At 42.0% G+C, this 22,781-nt stretch overlaps 1 protein-coding gene across 1 annotated transcript; it reads left to right on the top strand.

Annotated features, from left to right (window-relative positions):
• The first annotated feature begins 7,272 nt into the window (after positions 1-7,272).
• LOC122320085 lies at positions 7,273-10,077 on the top strand. Its single transcript, XM_043208160.1, has 2 exons — positions 7,273-7,964; positions 8,049-10,077. Exons 1-2 carry the CDS (start codon positions 7,273-7,275, stop codon positions 10,075-10,077), a joined length of 2,721 nt encoding a protein of 906 aa, XP_043064095.1.
• Positions 10,078-22,781: the final 12,704 nt, after the last annotated feature.

Here is a 22,781-nt window from a genome sequence, read left to right as displayed (position 1 = left end):
CGATCCATTGTCGGTGAGAATTGATTGAGGAACTCCAAATGTAAATAAGATATGCTTTTCAAGGAATTCACAAATTTTTTCCGATGTAAATCTTTTCAACGGACGAAGAAAAAGAAACTTTGTAAACTGATCAACAATAATCAATAACTCAATGTGTTCTGCCTTCGAACGGGGATATGGACCTAACAAATCCATATAAAATCGCACCCCATGGGTGGTCTGAGAACAACATATGCTCTTTTTGTTTGCCTACAAACGCTAGAATTGTTCACATATTCTCGAATTTGCATAAGCATCTTCGGCCAAAACAGGTATCTTTTAAATTTCTCCACTGTTTTTCCTATGGCGCAATGAGAAGAACCTGGAGAATCATGAGCTTGTTGCAGGACGCTTTTAGCAAGTCCCGAAGGTACCCATAACTTCCATGAACCTTCATCCGATTCAGTGTTTCCAGTTATCGCTTCAGTACGCTTATACACATATCTATCTGTGATCTTAAGATCGGGAAGTTTCTCTTGATTCTGACGAATGCGTACGATCAGGTCGAGATATTCCAAGGAGCGAAAATCTTCTGATTCTAAATACAATAATTGGATCCACGTACACAAATTCCTCTAATGATTCGTTCTGTCTAAAAAGGGTGACTGCTATGAGGAGGTAGTAGTATTTTTCGCTCTCTTCAAGTGAACGTTCGCGTTTTTTTATGCGCTCCGAACTTTTCATTTTTATTGATACAAACCAGCGGTGGTTCTGTTTTAAATTTGAATATTTAAACATTTAAATACACTTGTTTTCAAAACCGTTCGCTTCGCGAGTGAATTTTGTGCGTTTTATCATAAAATCATAAACTTTAACGATCTGATTTTTGTCTTTTTGAGTAGTCAGTGTGCTTCGTGCTTCGTCCGTCAACCGTAGTGTTGTTGTTAGAAGTGCATGCTTATTAACTGACCCGCTCTCCCGCTTTTCTCTTTTGTACTAACAAACTCGAAAGTTCTTAGCGTGCAATTTATAAAAAAGAAAGGCCCTATGGGAATAAAACTCCCCGGCCGGGACCAACAAACTGCGCCGTCCTTAGCTCCTTCCCCAAAAAACTAACCACTAACATCCTAATTAGCTATCAGAATACAAGAGGGTTGCTTATGTAACGTGTAACGTTGAACTGTTGTAGAGGGCGGTGAGACTTCCTAGAATCTGTATCTGCGGGGCACGGGGTCTTGCTTGTACAGATCTGGACGCTGTCTACACATTTCTATTATCAAGATCAGAAAATTGAGCGTGCTTGCGACAAAAAAATAAAGATAGTAAACTAAACCGGAAGAAAGGATGCATAAAGTCAAAAAAAAAAAAAAAAGAGAAAGTCAAATAAGAGAAAGTGAAAGAAAAGAGAGAGAGAGATTTATTATGAGCGAAACCAAGGATGTAATTCGGTTCGCATGCTGAAAAAAAAAAATGACTGGTATGTTGCATTACAACACCAGGTTATGTAATGATCTTCACAATTCACTTTTGGTTTGGATAATATTCCAACTTTTAACAATTTCTTTCGCCCGACATTCTTAAACGCGCCTCACCATTAAATCTTACATATTTCGAATTGATTAGATTTCAAGAAAATTATTATACAATTAAAACTGGCAGTTAAAGCATTAATCGACTCTCATACATAGTTAACTTTGAACTTTCATTTCTCAACTTCTCATTTTCTCATTTTCAAAAAAAAAAATTATTTTAATTTTATTCTTAATGGCCATCCATGGCGGCGACGATATTTTTTTCGAACTTTAAAAAAAAAACGCTGCTGACGATAGGGAAATTTCCATTAAATTCTGCTCCGCTACTGCCGACAAAACTGCTGCCAAGATGGGGCTCCTGCGCCTAGATGCGGCCAAAGGTTATGTGCCTGCGTGTGTGAGATTATGCACGTAGGCCTGTGTATGTGAGGTTATACGTACAGGCCTGTGTGAGTGCGGAAGTCATTCACGCAGGCCTATGAGTGAGCGGAAGTTTTGCGCGCAAGTTATAGTAATAGCTTCGGAGTCCTAGGGAGTCTTCACTTCCTTCAGAGTCCAATCGGCCAAAAAGTGTTGGTTGATATTTGCAGTAGTATTGTTCTAGAATCAAATGAAAGTGACTTCAGTCTTTGAGTAGTTTGTCTGAACTGATTTCATATATTGTTCAGCGGTGGCCAAGAAGCCGCCGCTGCCGAGTACATTCTTATATACTAGTACAATAAATGCTTATACATAAATATAAATGGAAATAATGTGTTTGTGTATAAAGTGGCTGACCGTGTCGTCTTTCTGTGGCTGAGGGTCGGGGCATCCTGTTGCACCATCAGCATAACATTCGTAGTTCGACGATCTCAAGTGGTCTTAGGCGTCCAGTTGCAATGTCAGCATTATGTAGTTGGTAAACACTCAAGTGGGTCAAGTGGGTCGTTGACTGACTTGGGTGTAATTTATGTATTGCAACATAGTTCCATCAAAGTGTGTAGTCACTAGTCAATGTGCCATTTCCAGGGTAACCCTGGGTGGTTTAGCCGGAGGCTCGTTGCCTACCGACTGGTCGGTAACTCCTCCCCTCCTGGATTGAAGTGACGGCCATAACGAAGGAATGGAAGTCGCGAAACTCGGCTCCGGAGTAGTAACGAATACAACTCTTTTTTTGTGTTGATCAAAAGGAGTGTTGCTAAGATTCCAACTAATATTATTAAATATATAGCTCCAAGATTTGTAGTTGTAAACTTTTTCCAGTAAATAATTGAATTTGTAGCGTTGATGGATCTTATATTAAGTTAATATCTTCAATGTTTTCTGTAAAATTGATGTTTTGAATAATAGGAATAGTGGTTTCTATTTTTTCATCAAATATTGACAACTCTTTATCGTATGGGATCTGATTGACGTATACTTCACAATTTTTGAACGTAACTAAAGCAGATCCTTTCACAACAATCTTAGTAGTACAATTAGATTCGATTGTAGTGTTTATTGTGTTTAAAATTAAAATGTGTGCTGGTTCTATTTCTGTAATTATTTCTTGGTTTCCAATGTCTTTGACTTTACAATTTTTAGTGTTTAATGAAAATATGTTATTTAAACATTCAGTGTTAATGTTTTCTTGGGTTGTAATTGTGTTTTCACATATGAAGTATTTGTATATTCTATTACATCTGTTTGTGAAATAATATACGTCTTTCGAGTTAAAATAAGCCATATAATTTGGTAAAATTAGAAATTTAGATTCATTAATGGGTAATGGGACAATGTGTGTGAATTGGTAACAATTTTGTTTAAATGTAGGTATTCTTATTCTAAAATGTATCTTGATACCAATCATAAAAGTCTCTAATTCTAGCATTTCTATCATATGTATGTTCGTCTGACAAATTTTGTAGATCTGAATCATTTATTTCTTGCCTGATTAAATCTAATTCTTGTTTGGATACAATGAAAGTTGGTACGATCTTTAGTTTGGCTAATAGCAGACTTTCTTCAATGTTCCTTAAATAGTTTGATAATACGTCTATATTAATATTTATTCTAGATATATATTGAATAGTGTGTAATAATTGGTGTTCCGAATTCATAGTTCCAAAAACAGTATTTTTGTAATCGTTTAAGAAATGGTTAATTATTTGTTTTTCTTTGTTAATGTGATCTGTAATATTTTCAAATCTGACTTTAATCTCGTTATTGAATATTTCCTGATTGTTAGTCTTTAGTGTTATTTCTTTCTGATTTTCTGTAATAGTTTTAAGATTATTCTTGTTTCTCCGTCCGTCTGCGTCATCGAAGTTTCCTGTAACTACCTTAATGACCTTTCCTAGACCGTTTATTAGTCCGCGTTTCTGTCTTTTCTTGGGTAATAGCATTTCTACTCTGTTTTTTAATTGTTGAAGCTTTGTAGATAGACTGTCCACTGTGTCGTCAGACTCCAGATTTCTTTTTAATTTATTAATTGCTCTTTCGAAATTTACAACACCATCGATTTGATTTGATTTTGTTGTCTTTTAGGACTCTGTGTTTAGAGAAACGAGGGGTTATTTTATCTCTTCTATTTTCTTTCCTAAATATTATATCATCCTATAAATTTCTGTGAGGGATGAATGCAATCTTTCAACGGGAGAATTACTCGTTGATTGCTGAAAGGAAGTGACATGAGTGACAATGTCGTATTGTTTGCAAAAATCGATAAATAATTTTCCCGAAAATTCAGCGCCCTGGTCAAATATTAGTTTTGTTGGAATGCCCACAAAACAGAAGTAATGTCTTAACGACTTTACCACGTTTATACAGCTCCTTGCTGGAATTGTATAAGCGCTGGCAAATTTTGAGAATTTATCTATTAATGTTAGGATAGTTTGACCATTTATAGTATAGATATCCATGTGTACTATTTGTAGTGGTACTCCAGGAATTTCGGTTTTTTGAAAATAAGGTTTTGGTGATTTTCTGTCATATTTAAGTGTTTGGCACGTGTCGCATGGATTAATTATTTGTGTTATTTTCTGTTTCATGTAGGGAAAGTATATAGTTCTTTTTAGATGGTTCAAAGTCTCTTCTATTCCACGGTGGTTATTCTTTAAGTGATATTCCCTAACTATTGTTTCTTGTTCCTCTTTAGATGTTATATCTTTTAGAACTTCTCTACATCTGACTAGTCTGTATGTTTGAAAATGTTTACTATAGGCTTCTTTTATCAATTCAAAGATAGTGTCGGGTGCAAAAATGGCGTGTAGCCTATTAGGTGTTAGAATTTCTTTTAATATTTTGGTAACGTTATTTAGATCCAATTTAGCTATGGAAATAATGCGTCTCAGCTTGTTTTTAAATAGAATGCAACTCTTTACTTTGTCTTCTGTTCCGACTTCGAAGATATATTGTAATTTAAATTCATTTAATGGTCTATCGGACGTACTTATTTGATTTGCAATGGGTAATTTGTTTGATATGGAACTGGAAAAACAGTTGGTCTGTACTGTAACGCGACTTAAAGCGTCGGCGACTACGTTTTGGGATCCTTTTTTGTATATTATTTCGTAATCGTATTCTAAAAGTTGAAGTTTCCATCTAACCAGTTTAGAGTTGGGTTCTTTGAAGTTCATCAGCCAAGTTAAGGGTCAGTGACTATTTGAAATTTTTGACCGAATAAATAGGGTCGAAAATATTTTGTGGCCCAAATAATGGCTAACATTTCCTTCTCAACAGTAGAGTAGTTTGCTTCTCGTTCATTAAGTGTTCTACTAGCGAATGATACTGGTCTGTCGGAACCTAATATTCCTTGTGACAAAACTGCTCCTATTGCCACATTACTGGCATCAGTGGTCAGTATGAAAGGTTTTTTAAAATCAGGGTATCTTAATAGAGGATCGTTACAAAGTAAGGTCTTACAGTTCTCGAAGGACTTTTGGAACTCTTCGGTTATTAATACCGGAGCTTTTCCTTTTAGCTGTTGTGTCATAGGTTTGGTTAACTTGGCAAAATCTCGAATGAATTTTCTATAGTATCCCAGAAGTCCTAGAAAAGATTTTATTTCCTTTCTGGTAGTAGGCATTGGGAACGCCTTTATAGCAATAATTTTTTTTGGGTTAGGTTTAATGCCTTCTTCCGTGACAATATGTCCTAAGTATTCTATTTCGTTGTGAAGAAATTCGGATTTGTCTGGTTGGATTTTTAGGTTAGCTTGGCTTAATCTGTGAAAAACGGAGTTTAAGTCAGCTATATGTTCTTGTAAAGAGGGTGAAAAAATTATGATGTCATCTAAATAAACTAGACAACATTCTCCATTGAGGTCGGCCAAAACGTTGTCCATCACTCTTTGGAATGTTGCCGGAGCATTAGTAAGACCGAAGGGCATACGAATAAATTCGTAATGTCCTCCTTGTGCCGTGAAGGCTGTCTTTGGAGTGTCCCTAGGTCCCATTTCGATTTGATGGTACCCGCTTGCCAGATCTAAGGCTGTAAAGTATTTGGCTCTTCCAATTCTGTCAAGGACATCGTTGATGTTTGGCATGGGATATCTATCTTTCACTGTTTTTTCATTAAGTTTTCTAAAATCTACAACCATTCTCCATTTCTTAATTTGGGAAGCATCTGGTTTTTTTGGAACAAGGAAAACTGGAGCACTCCAAGGTGAATGACTATGTTTAATAATATTTTGATCCAACAGTTTGTCTATTTGATTTTTGATTTCGGTTGATTCTAATTGACTGAATCGAAATGGTCTACAGAAAACGGGTTTTTCATCAGTGATGTTAATTTTGTGTTTAACTTGATTTGTGAATGAAAGTTGGTCACCTTCGTGAAATACTAGGTTTGGGAATTTATTACAAAGTTGGGTTAGTTGTTGTTTCTCTTCATTATTTAGATGTTCTGTTCGTATTTTGTTAAAACCTGAATTGCAGTGTTCGTTCTTGTATCCGATATCACTAGGCCTAACGTCAGTAATGACGAAATCGTCTTCATTAAATCTGTTTACCTCTAACCTCGAATCCAAGAAAAACTTTTTGGGCTTAGTGAAGAAATTATTATTTTCTATTCGACTAAGATTATTACAAGCCGTGTAAATTCCTGCTGTTATAAAGAAATCCTTTCCCAACTGAATGTGATTACAAAAGAATGCTCCTTCTTCAACGCTTACTGGTACTTCGATTAGAGCTTTCGACTCTTCTTCGATCTCAAATACTTTAGAGGAACGATTGGGTGCCACAAGTAAGGGAACTTTAAACATTGGTGTAGTAAATGTTAGGTGTGGAATATCGATAATTGCTGGGAGTTGTGTTAGGATATTCATCCCGATTAGGCCTTCGAAATATTGGCTAAAATCGAACAATAAGAAGGGAAATAGGGGGGATGGGGGAGAGCATATAAGGCAAAGTGTCCGACTGCATTCAACTTGGTGAATGCCAGCATGATCCTTATCACTGATCTCCTCAAGCCGACGCACTACCTCCACGTGGTTCTCCCTGGATTGCCATTTAACATCCGTTGAGTGGCAAACTAAAGCGCGCGACGAGAGTCCTAGCTCTTCAAACTAGGTTGTGGCGTAGGACTTGAAATCCACCCATAGAAAAACCAAAATTCAATAAAAGAAGCAAAAGAAGCCTCGGAACGGGACCGATTTAACGTTGACGACCATGGCAAACGAAAAAAGGACAATGATTTTAGAGTATGCACGTGGAATGTACGAACACTGTACAGACCAGGTGCTGCTCAACAACTAGCAGATACCCTCAAAAAATGTAGGGCAGATATCGCTGCTATCCAGGAAATGCGATGGATAGGGCAAAGTTGCATTAAGAAGAAGGACTGCGACATCTACTACAGCTGCCATCCAGAAAGGCATGAATTTGGCTGTGGCTTCGTTGTTGGCACCAGACTGCGGCGCCGAGTCTCTCACTTTCTGACAATAAACGAGAGACTTGCAACGATCCGAATTACTGCCAAATTCTTCAACATCAGCCTGATATGCGCGCACGCTCCAACCGAAGAAAAAGACGATATAACCAAGGATACTTTCTATGCGGAGCTCGACCGAGCTTACGGCCGCTGCCCTTCTCATGACATTAAAATCCTCCTTGGGGACTTTAATGCCAAGGTTGGGCGAGAAGACATCTTCGGTGCCACCGTCGGGCGATTTAGTCTACATGAGACCACCTCGAGCAATGGTCTCAGATTAATAGGCTTTGCTGCAGCGCATAATATGGTAGTTCGTAGTACTGGGTTCCGTCATTTGGACATACATAAGGCGACGTGGCTCTCTCCCGATCGACTGACCAGAAATCAGATCGATCATGTTGTGATCGATGCAAGGCATGCATCTAGCGTACTCGACGTGCGATCCTGTCGGGGTCCCAACATCGACTCCGACCATTATCTTGTTGCAGCTAAGATTCGCACACGGTTATGGGTTGCGAAGGTTGCACGTCGAGGACTGCTGAGAAGGCTGGACATCGGAAAGCTGTAATCACAACAGACAAGGGATGCATTCTCCACTCAAGTCTCTGGCCTATTGAGCCGAACAACTCCAACACCTGAAGACATCAGCGATCAGTGGGCGCTCATATCCCACTCCCTGCGAACTTCCGCAGAAGAAGTCATTGGATTCCAGCGCCCCCCAACAAGGAATCCATGGTATGACCAGGAGTGTCGGGACGCAAAAGCTGCAAAAGACGCCGCCTACCGAAGAACACTGCAAGCTGGGGCTACACGGGCTGTTGTTGAGGTCTACAGGTTAAGGAGAAGGGATGAGAAACGCCTTTTCAGACGCAAGAAAAGAGAACATGAAAAGCGAGAGTGTGAAAGCATAGAGAGCAGCAGATGCCGAAATGAAGCTCGTAACTTCTATCAGAGGGTTAAGCGTCTGACCCAAGGTTTTAAGACTGGAGGAGTTGCATGCAAGGACAATGACGGAAACCTAGTCACAAATGCAGAGATTGTGCTGAAGCTATGGAGGGATCACTTCTCAAGCCTGTTAGCTGGCTCTGGCACGGGCTATGAAGATTATGATCCACAAACCCCAATCTATGGTACTGATATAGATGTACCGACCCCAAGCCATGCCGAAGTCAAGGATGCAATCCAACGACTCAAAAACAATAAATCTGCAGGTGCTGATGGCCTGCCGGCTGAATTGTTTAAGGCAGCTGGTGATATGTTGGTAGGGAGCATGCACCAACTAATCAGCAAGATATGGCGTACGGAGAGCATGCCCGAAGATTGGAACCTCAGCATGATCTGTCCTGTCCTGAAGAAGGGTGATGCCACATTGCGCACCAATTACCGTGGCATTAGTCTTCTTCCAGTCGCATACAAGGTCCTTTCGAGCGTACTGTGTGAAAACCTGAAACGCCATGCCGAAGCACTAATTGGACCTTATCAGTGCAGGTTCAGGCCTGGCAAATCCACTATTGACCAGATTTTCACCTTGCGCCAAATCCTGGAGAAGTCCTATGAGAACCAGATCGACACCCATCATCTAATCGTCGATTACAAGGCTGCATTCGATAGTCCCCGGCGAGATCGCCTATATGCCGCCATGTCTGAGCTTGGTATACCAGCAAAGCTGATACGGCTTTGCAGGATGACATTGAGCAACACCATCAGCTCTGTCAAGGTAGGAAACGACCAATCCGAAACCTTTAGTACCAAGTGTGGTCTCAGACAAGGTGACTCGCTATCTTGCATGCTCTTCAATATTCTAATGGAGAGTATTGTAAGGAAGGCTGGTGTGCATCGGACGGGCACGATTCTGTCAAACAGGTGTGTCCAACTCCTTGGTTACGCTGATGATATTGATATCATTGGCCGAACCAAGCGTGATGTTACAGCAGCCTTTGGGGCTATTGAAAAAGAGTCGGCTAAAGTAGGACTAGCAGTGAACATGGACAAGACAAAGTTTATGGTGTGCTCAAGCAGAGAATCGCGGCGTCTTGATTCTCAGCTGACTGCAGACAGCTATAGCTTTGAGTCCGTCAAGGAATTCATCTACCTTGGCACTGCTATAACTAGCACAAACGATGTCAGCCTAGAGATTAAGCGGAGAGTCACACTTGCCAACAGGTGTTACTTTGGGCTCAGTAGGCATTTCAACAGTAGAGCTCTCTCTCGACAGGCAAAAATATCACTCTACAAGACGCTCATTCTTCCAGTACTCTTATATGGTGCGGAGTGCTGGACAGTGGTGCAATCCGATGCAGCCGCTCTTGGAGTGTTCGAGAGAAAGATTCTCCGCAAGATCTTTGGTCCGATTTGCGTTGGCGATGCCTATCGCATTAGATGGAACCACGAGCTGTATGAGCTGTACGGGGATGTTGATGTAGTCAGTCGAGTTAAAATTCACAGACTCCGCTGGCTGGGTCACATCGCCCGTATGGAAGAAGACGCTCCGGCCCGTAAGGTGTTTGATGCGGTAATTGTCGGGAAACGGAGGAGAGGACGACCCCGGATGCGTTGGCAAGACCAGGTGATGGAAGCCCTGTCTACATCCGGTGCTGCCAACTGGAGAAGGCGCGCCCAGGACAGGGATGCGTGGAGGCAAATCGTGCAACAGGCTGTGACCCGTCAAGGGTTGTGATGGCCAATTATTATATTATTATAAGAAGGGAAATATTCTTTGCTCATTGATATCTTTAAATATAGGTAGTGTTGTCATGTGAATTATTGGGTGTTCTTGTAGAACGGTAGAAATTGAAATTGGTTTATTTAATCTGATCTTTTTATCTTCTGGTACAATTTTAGAGTTAATGAGTGAGCCTTCAGCCCCGTATCTATCAAGAATTTTAGGTTATGGTTATTAAAATCGAAAGTTCTATATACGTCAAACTTGCATCTAAATGGATCTTACTCAAGACTCCTGTTCGTGATTTGAGGCTCTTGCACGAAAATTTTCTTCTTCGTCAATGTTATGTGGAGTCTCAGTCCTGTCTATCTCTTTGGTCTCAAAATTAAATAATCTTTGTCCATTTGATTGAAATTTGTTACCGGTTGAGTTTCTCTTATTTGCAGCGTTAGATGTACTGGGTGCATCGTCGCCTGCCGTAATGGCTGGGTAACTAGAGGTGCGATTGTTGTTGTTGAAATTTGATTGATTATAATTGGGTCTATTGTTTCGGTTGTATCTATTATAATCCCTGTCTTGGTATTGGTTATACCCTCTATTCTGATATTGGTTTTGATTTGTCCTGAAACGGTCGGTCTGTCTATTTTGTTGTCTATTCTGCGACACTTGCGTAGCGTTTTCCGTGAAATAAATACTTCTTTCTTTAATTGCTCTATCATATGGCTCTTCAAGTCCTTCCGGTCTTAAAGCTCTGACTATGCCGCTTAGATTTCCCCTTAGTCCCCCAAGGAATGTTGTTAAGCAAGTCTGAGATACCACCTTTTGTCTGACTCTAATTGCTATTGGTTCAGTTTCTTCGGTTTCGATTATTCTGAAAAGTGCCAATCTTATTGTTCAGGCCTCTCCCGGAGCTTCTCCCCACACCGCACTCTTCCTCTCCTGGAGCTTGGAGCATGTCGCGCTCGGCCGTCCAGGCTCTCCACTCCCCGAGCGCGAGAAGTCTCCGCTGCGCCTCCAAGCGCCTAGCTTAGAATAGCTTAAATTAGTTCCAAATACGTCAACGCATGAAATAAACGCCCGGCCGGTCCGCGCCATAATCGAAGTTTTAGAGTTTTTACTTTTCGCGATCGTCGAGTGTTTTTTCTTGCCCCCACAGCTAACACCGCCAGCCGTCGCTGACCAAAGGAGTTGCTGCCTTCAGATAGGACGCCCCCAGCACTACATTTTTTGATCCAATCGAGCCGGATTGACCCAGCGCCCGAAATTGCTCAAGATAAGTACGAAGATCTACATATATTAATTTGCCGGTCTGCAGTCAGCCACTCGAAAACACTGTTTCGTTTGACTTTCTGCATGATTTTTTCTAAAAATCCAAGTCCGATTTAATCCGAAAACGGCAATTATTAAGATCTCTTCCATTTTCCGTTTTTCTTTGATCGTGCCGCCATATTCTTCCAATTCCTCTTTGGCCCGTACATCAAAGTGAAACCGTACACATATGTACATACAAGTATACATACATCAAATGAGCAAAATGCCAAACTTTAACAAAGAGCAAAAATTGCAAACTTTAATAAAAAGTGAAAATTGCAAACTTCAATAAAAAGTGAATATTCCAAAAATTCCAAAATTTAACGAAAAGTGTAAAGTGTGCAAAATATTCCAAGTGAACAGTGAAAAAATAATTTCTGTGAAAAACTTCCAAGTGTTCTGCCGAAAAAGGGCCCCAATTTCAAAGTGTTTTTTTTCACTGTACTCCTACGCTAAATATTTTGCACACCTTTTCTTCCAATACAGTCCACTAAATAAAAAATCGAAAGCTCAACACATACCCGCCGGCAATAATTTAAATAAATTTTCCGCCACAAATACAAACATATATCATACATATACATATAAATTAGGTAATTAAGTAATCCGTGTGCCGGCTGGCTGTCAGTCTGCAGAGGGGGTGAAGCTGGCTGGCTGAACGTCTGTAGCGGGAGGTCGGTTGACCGTAGTTGTAGCTGGTAATACCAGCCGCAGTGTGTGTTGTAAGTGGCCGGTTGGCCTGTGTCATCAACAGTAGAATTATGTCGATTAGGTTGAGAGGGTAACTGCCCTCTTTTAGCCCGCTGGCCTAGAGACTCAGACTGGGTGTAAATTCAATAAATCAAATACGGCGATGGCCGGAGTTTCAATTCGTGAGCGTTAGCTCTTTATTCTTTCAAATCAAAATGAGAACTGAACTTAAAGCTAACATAAAAAGGGACTCATAGCGGCCACTCCAATGGGTAGTGCTTGCCGGCTATGCACGGGCTTCCGGCCAGACGCTGTGTCAGCAATTTGGCCGGAGCGAGCTTTCGGACGATCGGTCATTGCCGTCGCCCGGTTAACTTACTTAGTTAACTACTCCCCCCTCAGGATTAAGGCCGCCCTCGCCCGACCCTATTTGGGCGATCATATCTGCTATTTGGGCCGTAGCTCTCCTGGCCTGGATGACTCGCCGATAGGTGAAACCGACGCAGATCAACGCGCAGCATATTGCTCCTGCCACCAGTACTATCTGATGTGACTGATAGTCGTTGATATTCTCCCCGACTCTCTTGATGTGTTCCAGATTACGCTCACTCAAGCGGTGAAGGTATGGAAGACTGAGGATATTGTGCTCCATAGAAATATTCAGGGAGGGCGAGCTGGCTACTCCTGGGACCCTCTTCTGGGCCCTGTCATTGTTGACGTATCGGGTTTCATTAACCATGGCACTCTCAGTAAAGGTAATGAGATGCGTGCCTCGTACATGGATGTAAGTGCCATTATCCACACTCACACGTGCCGGACGATCGTTTACAATTATGATGCCTTCATCTACGTGAGTAATTGGATGTAGATCGCTGTGCTGGATGTCACAGTGCGCTATGCCTCCAGCGTGGAGCTCTTGCGCGCACGACCTTCTTAACGCCAGCTGGCAAAATGTGGCTCTAGGTGTTGTGGAGCAATTGTTGACCGTGTGAATTGCTCCATTGCAATCAGCTATTATTTTGTCCTCCAGCCTGAGCATCGTGTCATGATGGGACACGGGAAAAACAGTGATTTTAATGCACGACGATTTGATTATTGGAAATTTGATGACAAAATACAAAAGGTTATCGGACTGTAGTATTTTAACGGAAGCAACGGACAATAAGTCTTTGATGGGGGTATCTGTGGGCTCTTCTATCCATATATCTTCTAGGTCTGCATGATCTAGTATACTAGGGCTCACAATGTTGGCCTTAGCTAGAGCTATTGCTAGTAATAAGTTTTGCAGCTCCATACTAATCATTCTATTTCGGGATAATAACATCTCATAAAGATGCCCCGTGTCAACTTGGGTTCCCTTGGCTAACCTCAGAAGTTGGTTGACGGTGGTAGTAATATTATTAATTTGGTCTTGTACTTTACTATTGATGTTTATCTGCCTATTGTTTGCATTTATTAACTGAAATTCATTAAATTTAATTTTTTCGAAATCCTCTGCATCTGGCGTTCCTGCCACTACCTTTAACGCCGCTCCTAGAAAATCCAAACTCCTAGCTACTCTGTGGTGGATGCTCAACGAGTCGAGCAGGTCACGCAGATGAGCGACATCGACACTCAAAAGTTTCTGCATGTGTGAGTGGGGAAACATGCTGATCATGCCACCCGTTTCTTCCACCACGCGCCTATATTCTGAGAGATTCGCCGAGTGTGTGACGAACGCGAATTCTTCCCAAACTAAAATTCTACCATCAATGATGGGAATATATTTGGCCTGCGAGTAGTCCGAGACGTGCCCCGATGTTACGGTAAGCAGGACTAACAGGGATACGAATGCGAACCTGTTATATTGGATGTATTGTAGTGTTTGTTTAAAATATTGTAGCCCACCACCAAAGCATAAAGAAAAAAGCACAATTATAACAAAAACTTATACCGAGTGGAGTGAGAAAATATGGAAAAAAAAACTTATGCCAAGTGGCTAGGGGTGGACATTAGAAAAAATGAATTATTATCTAATGTTGTTCCTTGTGGAAAAGAAAACTTACGCCAAGTGGCTAGGTGTAAACGTTAGAAAAAATGAATTATTATCTAATGTTGTCCTTGTGGACCACCCTCCCCTTAATGAGGACCGTGGTCCCCAGGTCCGCTTCAACAGCTTTTTCCTCACACAGTGGTGTGAGTTTATTGCCAAGCCTTCGGTTTAACTTAACCAAAACTTTCTCGCCGACTTCGAATGTTCTGCATTGTCGGGAGGCATTTTCCCTAGCCCCGAGCGTGTTTTGCGCCCTAACGATCTTATTCTGGACGTCCGTCTGTGGGTCTGGGTTTGGGTTTGGATGCTTTTGCACGATGTTGACTGGCCGTTTGTCAACGACAGAGTGAATTGATTTATTATATTTGGCGGTTGCCAATAAAATAATTTCCACAGTATCGGTTATCTTCTTGTCGATTTTTAGGCAACGAGCAAGCTCCAAGAGGGTGCTGTGAAAGCGCTCTACTTGCCCGTTTGAAACGCTTTGAAGTGGTGGGGCATTTGCAATGTTGACGCCAAAATGGTTGTCAAGCATGGCTGAGATAGTGTGCGAGTTTAACGAAGGTTCATTTTCGCAATAGACTACTCAAGCCCTAGGGAAAAAGTTCATGATTTGGAGTATGGCCGGTTTAAGATCCTCGATTGTCCTAGAGTGGACATGTTGCACAACTGCAAACTTCGAAAACTTATCGATGCAAGTGAGGAAGTATTTCTTGTCTGTGGAAAAGATGTCGATATGTAGCAGTTCTCCCACATGAGAGGGGATCGGAGTCTCGCCTAGCTCATGCTTCTTTGGGTGCCTATCGTACTTGGCTTTCGCACATGTTTTGCAGTTTGCTACAATCTCGGTGGCTAGCTTGGCCATCTTTGGAAAGTAGTACTCGGAGAGTATCTGCTTAACATTTTCTTGGGCCGATCTGTGAGCCCTGTTGTGTTCGACGGTGAGGATTTCCCGTCTTTCAGGAACTGCAAAAATATCCGTTACACGGTTTTTGCAATGCCAAAATTTGGTGGCTGGAAACTGCCGAACCAATTCGTCCTGTATCATTGCCAGCGTGGGCAAGTCACAATGAATGGCGTTTACGCCTTTAGGAACGATTATATCTGCGAGTTCATCAAGTAATGACTCTTTGCAGGAGAAGTTAATGACATGCCGTCTCTTGTTTCCAAAGAGGACGAAGCTGCGTTTTAACGGAAAGCGTGCCTCCTCCAGAGTTATCTGGTTCTGGAAGCAATTCAAAGGCTTGTCCGTGGTTTCAATGGTATAGGTTAGCGACAGCTCACTGTGAATTGTGGCCGCGCTAGAAAAAGCCTCTTCCTCTTCCACAACGTTAAGTTGCTGTCTTGAGAGGGCATCCGCAACAAGGTTATCTTTGCCGGGCTTGTAAAAAATTTTAGCGCCGGACTCGTCGATGCGGGCTATCCACCTCTTGATTTTCGCGTTTGGATTGGATTCTGACACTGCGAAGGTCAACGGTTGGTGGTCAGTAAAGATATTTATATCTTTGACTGCATATAAATAGTGGCGTAATTTGGCCAGTGCCCAAACTATAGCTAATAGCTCCCTTTCATTGGTAGCGTAGTTAACTTCCCTGTCCTTTAAGGTCCTAGAGATCATTGTTATGGGTCTCCCTTCTTGGGATAGTACTGCGCCAATGCCGTACGCTGAGGCATCTGTCGTTAGATCAAATGCCTTTTGGTAGTCGGGGTACCTGAGGATGACATCCTCAGAAGCCAGAATGCTACGCAGTTTTTGGAAAGCCAGCCGTTGGGGCTCGTTGAACTGCACCTGGATGTTCCTGGATCTGTGTCTACTGACACTTCCAAGTTCCCCTTTCAAAATATCAGTGATGGGCCGAGCTATGGATGCAAAATCTTTTATGAAGCATCTATAATAGCTGGCCAAGCCAAGGAATGATCTGACCTCGAATATGTTCTTAGGCTCTGGAAATTCCTGAATGGCTTTTATTTTTTCTGGGTCTGTGGTAGCCCCGTTATTGGTGATTATGAACCCTAAAAAGCTAACGCTTTTCTTGAAAAATCGTGACTTCTCTGTTGATATCCTCATATTTGCATCGTGTAGGCTCTTGAGAACCCAATCCACGTGCCGGATGTGGGAGTTTTCGTCTTCGGAAAAGACGATAACATCATCAACATAGACATAGCAAAATTTGCCAATCTGCTCTCGCAGTATGTCATCAATTGTTCTTTGGAAAATGCTGGCTGCATTTTTTAATCCAAATGGCATTCTGCGAAACTCGTACTTTCCTCCGTTAACGGAAAAGGAAGTTTTTTCACGGTCGCATTCTGCCAGCGTGATCTGATGATATCCGGACTTCAAGTCCAGCGTTGTAAAATACTTGGCCTTGCCTAAGTTTCCTAATATCATTGAGATGTTCGGCATGGGGTATCAATCGGGTATTGTTTTCTCGTTTAGTTTGCGAAAATCCAATACCAAATGCATTTTCCGCCTGGCAGTTTCGTCGGTGCCCTTTTTGTCTACAACCCATATTGGGTTATTCTAGGGGGATTTCGACTTTTGGATGATGCCATTTTTTAGCAGATCTTGGATTTCGCCATTTACAAAATCAGCTGCCCCCATTGGATATGGGTAAAGTTTGGCATAAATGGGCGTCTCATCAATGGTTCTGATGGTGGCAACCACCGACGTGTTGTAGGACAAGGCCTCATTGGGGTCTGCGAAGGTTTTTTTCCTGTCGCTGAGCATTTTTAAAAATGTTTTTCTGACCAAAGGTGGTGCGTCTGAGCAGTCCACCTCAGTAAAATTTACATCGGGACATGTATGAAAATCGATGTTCTCTACTTCCGTGCCCCATTTGAGCTGACCGGAGGCCAGACAAAGTGACGCCCCTGCCTGTTTTAAAAGGTCAAGGCCGATGATTCCATCAAAAGAGGACAAATCTGGTAAAATGAAGAATGTGGCCTTCAAGTTAAAAATTGACACGAAGCATTTCTTCGTGATATTGGTGACTCCATGGATCGAATGAGCCTTGAATGGAGCCTCTACCGGGCGGACGCCTTTCAATCCTTCATATGGTCGGATGAAATTTTTGGACGCGCCCGTATCAACTAGAAATCTCATGTCAATCCCCCTACTCTTCGTCTGATGACGGGTAGCAGGGATCTTCCCTTAAGAAATTTATGGAATCGATCGTCATCGATTTATTGTGCCGCGCTAGAGGCCGCTGTGGTGTACGTATCACCAGTTTTGTCAGCGCTCTGGGCAATGTGGTTTACCCTTTGCCTTTTTTGTGGGTTGGCTTTATCGGACGCCGCCGGCTTCCTATTCTGGTATGCCGGGGCTTGTGACGGTTTAAGCATTCTAGACAATGATGGATCCACTTCCATGGGTTCTGGAGTGTCTCCCTGGTGCCTATCGCTGCGTGGAGCATTGTGCACCTGTGCCTTGTGTTGCTTAGTAAAATGGGGATTTTTACCGCCACTATATTGGGAATTAGCATGAGGGGCGGCCTGCTGACGCTCTTGCGCTTTAGGAAATTGTTTTTTCTCCCTATCTTCCTGGCTTCTTGCAAATGATGATGCAAAGGTGTACCTATCATGGTTCGCCTCCACCTCTTGAGCCAAGGCAAGTGCTGATGGCATGTCCTTGGGCTTCGCCGCAAAGAGGACGTCAGTGAGGCTGCGTTTTAACCCAGAGATAAATACGCGAAGGGCATCATCCCGGAATTTTTCGCATAAAACTTGTGCAGCGGAGGCTTCGTATGTCATGGTCGCCTTGTTGGTGAGGAGGGTGAGCTTCCTTTCGACCTCGTCATAATATTGTAGAAGCGAGAGACTCCCCTGTCTGAGGGTGCCCATCTCCTGCTCTATGACATGCATTGTCCGCTTGTCACTATAAGTAAAGTCGAGTCGATTTATAATCGCTTCGAAATTAAGCACTGTGCCAACTGAGGATAGCACTGCATCGGCCGGGCCCCTTATTTTGCTCCTAATTATAATAACTGCCTGATAATGGCGTGAACTTCCTACGAAATCCTTAAAAATATAGTATGCGCCTACTGCCGCCTGCCGCCAGGAGACGTATGTTTCCTGGGCACCCGAAAATTCGGGCAGGCATTTGACGGCGTCTAGTGGCTCATTACAAATGACGGCGTTATTAATGTCTATGGGTGTAAAAACTTTAATCTGAGGAGTTACTGTTGGGGCGGGTGCGACCTGCATCGCCGCCACTTAATTGGCTAGTTGTTGGATAGTCTGGCGCAATTCATTTTCCCTGCGCTGGCTGTCCTGTAGGGCATGGTTGACTGCAGCCTCTACTACCGCCTTTATTTGATCTGGGTTAAATGCCATGTTTCTGTCTGAGGGAGTGCCGACGCTTACACTTTTCGGTGTAGAAGTTCTTGCCGGCCCTTCGGTCTCGGATTCAGAGTCACTGGGGACCTGCTTGCTGTTCCTATATTGTTGGAATGGGTTGCTCATATGGAGCTGTGCAAGCTAAATCGGCCCAGCGATTTAATGCATGCCCAAGCGGTCTTGCCCACGGATATGGCGAGGGGGCCGCGGGGGCTGAGATGCCGCTTGGTAACAATGGACGAGAGCTCGTTGGAAAACTGAGCTGTTGCCTTGCCAAGCAGTGACAAGGGGAAGGGGATCGCGGGGACTGGGTCTCCGCTATGGCAAACGAAAATATAAACAACAAAAATTGACACAGTAAAGATTCGTGGTGGCTAAGCTGCCGTTCTGAAAGACAAAAAAGCGAAGCTAAACAAAATCGGAATACAAACGTCGCGGTGTCAAGTTCGAGTGTCGTAGTGGAGTGGGTAAGCGATGGAAACAAAAACAAACCCAAGACTGTTGCGAAGCTAACACAAGGAATTTAGGTGTAAGCAAAAAGACGACTGCATATAAGGGGTAAATTAAATGCACAAATTTAAATGAGACAGTATCCGTCGCCAATAAAAATATATCAATAAATGCACAATTAATAAATTTATTTATTTATTTACAAAATTAACAATAATACAAAATAATATTAAAGCTAATTATCGCGGCGAGCACTAGCAACAAGGCCTTCAGCTCTGTTTTTGGTTTTTGTTTACATCTTAAATTTGAAAGTAGTTACATTCTTTGAAAAATTTATAGATTCTATTAATATTGGTCATTGATATTTCGAGATGGGATGATGGAAGGGAATTTGGGAAATGGCGTTTTCTAATACTTGTTAATCTTGGGCAGGTGTCTAATAAGTGGGTGGTGGATAGGATTTGTCCACAAAGTTGGCAGTCAGGCCGGTCTTCACCTGATAGGAGGTGGCTGTGTGTGGCTTTGCAGTGTCCAATACGGAGACGAACGAAGAGCGTAGATTTGGCGCGGCTGCATTTTGCAGGGTACCGAACCATCTCCAAGTTGGGATTAACTTTTTTGTACCCATGCTGGAAGGATGCCCAGCCATCGATCCTGATGTTATTTAGGTAGATGGAAAGGGCTCTCCTTATGTCCTTTTGGTTTGATGGGATAACCGTTATGGTTGGAGATATTGTTGTTAATTTAGCTGCAGCGTCCGCGAGCTCGTTGCCTTCTATACCCTTGTGGCTGGGCACCCAGAACAGCACCAGCTTCGTGGGCCTCTGTATTAATGAATCTCTGATGTTGCAGATAGTTGGATTTCTGTTTTCAATATTTCGAACTGCTTCTAGCGATGATAGGCTATCGCTGCAAATCACGAATCTTCCGCGCCTCTTTTGGGTGTAGGTTATGGCTGAATGTATGGCTACTGCCTCTGCTGAGAATATTGAGTAGTAGTTTGGTAGTTGGCCGGCAGCAATGATGTGTCCATCCTGATCTACACATGCGAATGAGGTGTTGTGTTCGCTTTTTGATCCATCTGTGAATAGCCACGTTCGGTTTTTAAATATCGGCATGCTTGATTCTTCGGCAAAAACTTTGCGGTAGGCCTCTCCAGGGGTGATATCCTTGGGAAGTTTTTGAAGTCCCGTCTGAAAGGCGGAGTCCCGTAGTAGCCAGGGTGGTGAAGGAATTTTATGGTTGGTGGGCGGCAGGTGGATGTTTAAATGCTTCGCAAGTGCAATGCAGCGCCGAAGGGTGGAGGTGCATTTAAATTTTCTGCGTTGCTTAACAATTTTTCGCAATTCGCTTTGCAGGAGTTTGTTGGGTGAGCAAAAGAGTTTTGGGATGAGTTTTGCTGTAGAGTCGGAAACCAGGTTTTCAATAGACGGAAGCCCGGCTTCAGCTAAGATGCATTTTATTGGTGATGTCGGAAATGCATTGATGCTACGTCTAACAGCAGTGTGATACCCAGGTCTAAGTAGTCTTATATGCTGACTTGCAGCCCACCCAAATATAGGCAGGCCGTATTCAATTTTAGCAAGTATTAGGGCCCTTGTGACGTGAATTAAGGAATTTATATTGATAAGAGAGTGCTTCGATGCTAGGTATTTGATGACATTTAGTCTTTTCTCAAGGCTGTCTCTTAAAACTATTAGTTGCTTTTTATAAGTAAGTTTCTTATCGAAATATACACCTAGTATTTTTAAATTATCAACGCATTCAATTGAAAGTGTATTAAAGGATAAGCTAGGATATATACATTTGTGCTTTTTACATATGTGCAATATTTTACATTTGCTTGGGGAAAGTGTTGCACCAGAACCCAGCCCCCAATTACAAATTTCATCAAGTATAGTTATAAGAATGTTATTTAATTGTACTAGGTCTTTAATTTTGCTTACAATAATAGCGTCATCTGCATACATTATTAATTTGACTTGTTTATGCTTTGCTATGATGTTATTAATTTGTTCGAAGGCTATTATAAACAAAACAACAGATAACGGGGATCCTTGCGGAATTCCGTTGTGAAGTTTAAAGTAGGAAGAGAGGACATTATTTATCTTAGCGCGAAATGAGCGCTGAGTCATAAAAGTCTTTACTAAACTAAAGACTTTCCTACCCACCCCCCATGTTGCAAGCTGTTGAAGAACCGTATGGACACCCACGCGATCGAAAGCTTTTTCAAAATCAGTCGCCAACAGGGTGACGTGATTTTTTGTTGAAAGAGCATCCGACGCAAGGTGCTGCAGGAGCAGCAGGGAATCCATAGTGCTGTGCTGCGGCTTAAAACCGGCTTGGTTCGGACTTAGACGTTTAGTTTTGGTTATGTACCACATAAGACGACGGGCTAACATTTTTTCGAGGGTTTTGCTAAGGCATGAAAGCAGAGAGATGGGGCGGAAATTTGACACTTCTGATGGCGGTTTGTTGGGTTTGCATATAGGAACAACTATTGCAGACTTCCAAACATGGGGATAGCGACCTTGGTTAAATATTGAATTGAAGATTTCGAGAAGTTTGGCTTTGGCCGCTGGTCCTAAGTGCTTCAACATGGGATATGAAATGCGGTCGTAACCCGGGGTTTTCCCCTTGGCTGTAAGTAGAGTTGATTCGAGTTCAATAATAGAAAAGTCCTTTTCAAGTTGTCGAGCTGCCAATGTTAGGTTATCTGGAGAGTATATATTGCCTAGTACCGATTGTTTTAGTCGGGTATATTCGGTGTTGAAATTTTCATCCCTAGAATATTCCGACCATTTTTTACCAAATTCGTTAGCAATTTCGAATGGTTCTGTGAGCAATTTGTTTTGGGCTTGGATATATTTAATTTGTTGAAATGGGGCTCCTACAAGTTTTTTAATGTCAGCCCAAACCTTCTTTGTTGTAGCCAGTGGGGTTATGTTGGAAGTAAAAGCTTCAAAAGATTTCCTTTTTGCTGTTTTAACGGCTCTTTTAAAATATGCGTTGGCTTTTTTATAAGAAATAAGGTTTGTGTCGTTCATTTGATGTTTGTATATATGCCAAAAATGTTGTTTTATTTTCTGTAACTTTTGAAGCTCTTTGTTCCACCAACAAATCTTTTTTGAATAAATGTAGGGCTTGGTCTCGGGTATTGAAAGGTTTGCAGCAGTTCTTAAGCATTTGGTGAATTGGGCTACTTGTAATGGAATGTTATTATCGGATGGAAATTGTGAGAGATTCTCGCAAACTGAGCTAAATTTATCCCAATTTGCCAACTCTATTTTGTACTTGGGGGAAAATTTATTTTTTGCGAAATTATGTTGTTGGGTTAGATTTGTGAGAATCGGGAAGTGATCGCTTCCGTAAAGGTCAGGGAGGGCCGACCATTTACAGAAGGGGTAGATGACTGGCGAGGTAAAAGTGAGATCAACATTTGTGAAAGTCTTGTGTGTGTTAAAATGTGTAACTGAGCCATCATTTAGCAGTACTAAGTTGCTCTGAGCGACTGCCTCGATTACTTTACGCCCTCTAGTGTTTGTTGAACATGATCCCCAGGCATAGCTCCAGGCGTTAAAATCTCCCAAAAATATTAAAGGATGGTTAGTATGTTTAATGATTAAGGACAGCTCGTTGGCAGAAAAATTTTGGGCGGGTGGAATGTAGGCATTTAATATTTTTATTTTTTGTCCGAAATCTAGTTGGATAGCGATGTGCAAGATATTAGAGTTTTGGGCGGATTGCATTAAAGTATGGGGTAGGTGCCTTCTAACAAGAATACCGACTCCTTGCTTTGAATTTAAGTTTAGTGGCAAATTAGTAAAATACCCAATATATTGTTTGGGACAGATTATATTTTTTGAATTGTATGGTAAGTGGGTTTCCTGAAGACATATAA

The sequence above is a fragment of the Drosophila ficusphila genome, unplaced genomic scaffold (genome assembly GCF_018152265.1).
Source record: "Drosophila ficusphila isolate 14025-0441.05 unplaced genomic scaffold, ASM1815226v1 contig_414, whole genome shotgun sequence".
Classification (NCBI taxonomy): Eukaryota; Metazoa; Arthropoda; class Insecta; order Diptera; family Drosophilidae; genus Drosophila; species Drosophila ficusphila.
This window is presented reverse-complemented; position numbering and strand designations above follow the sequence as displayed.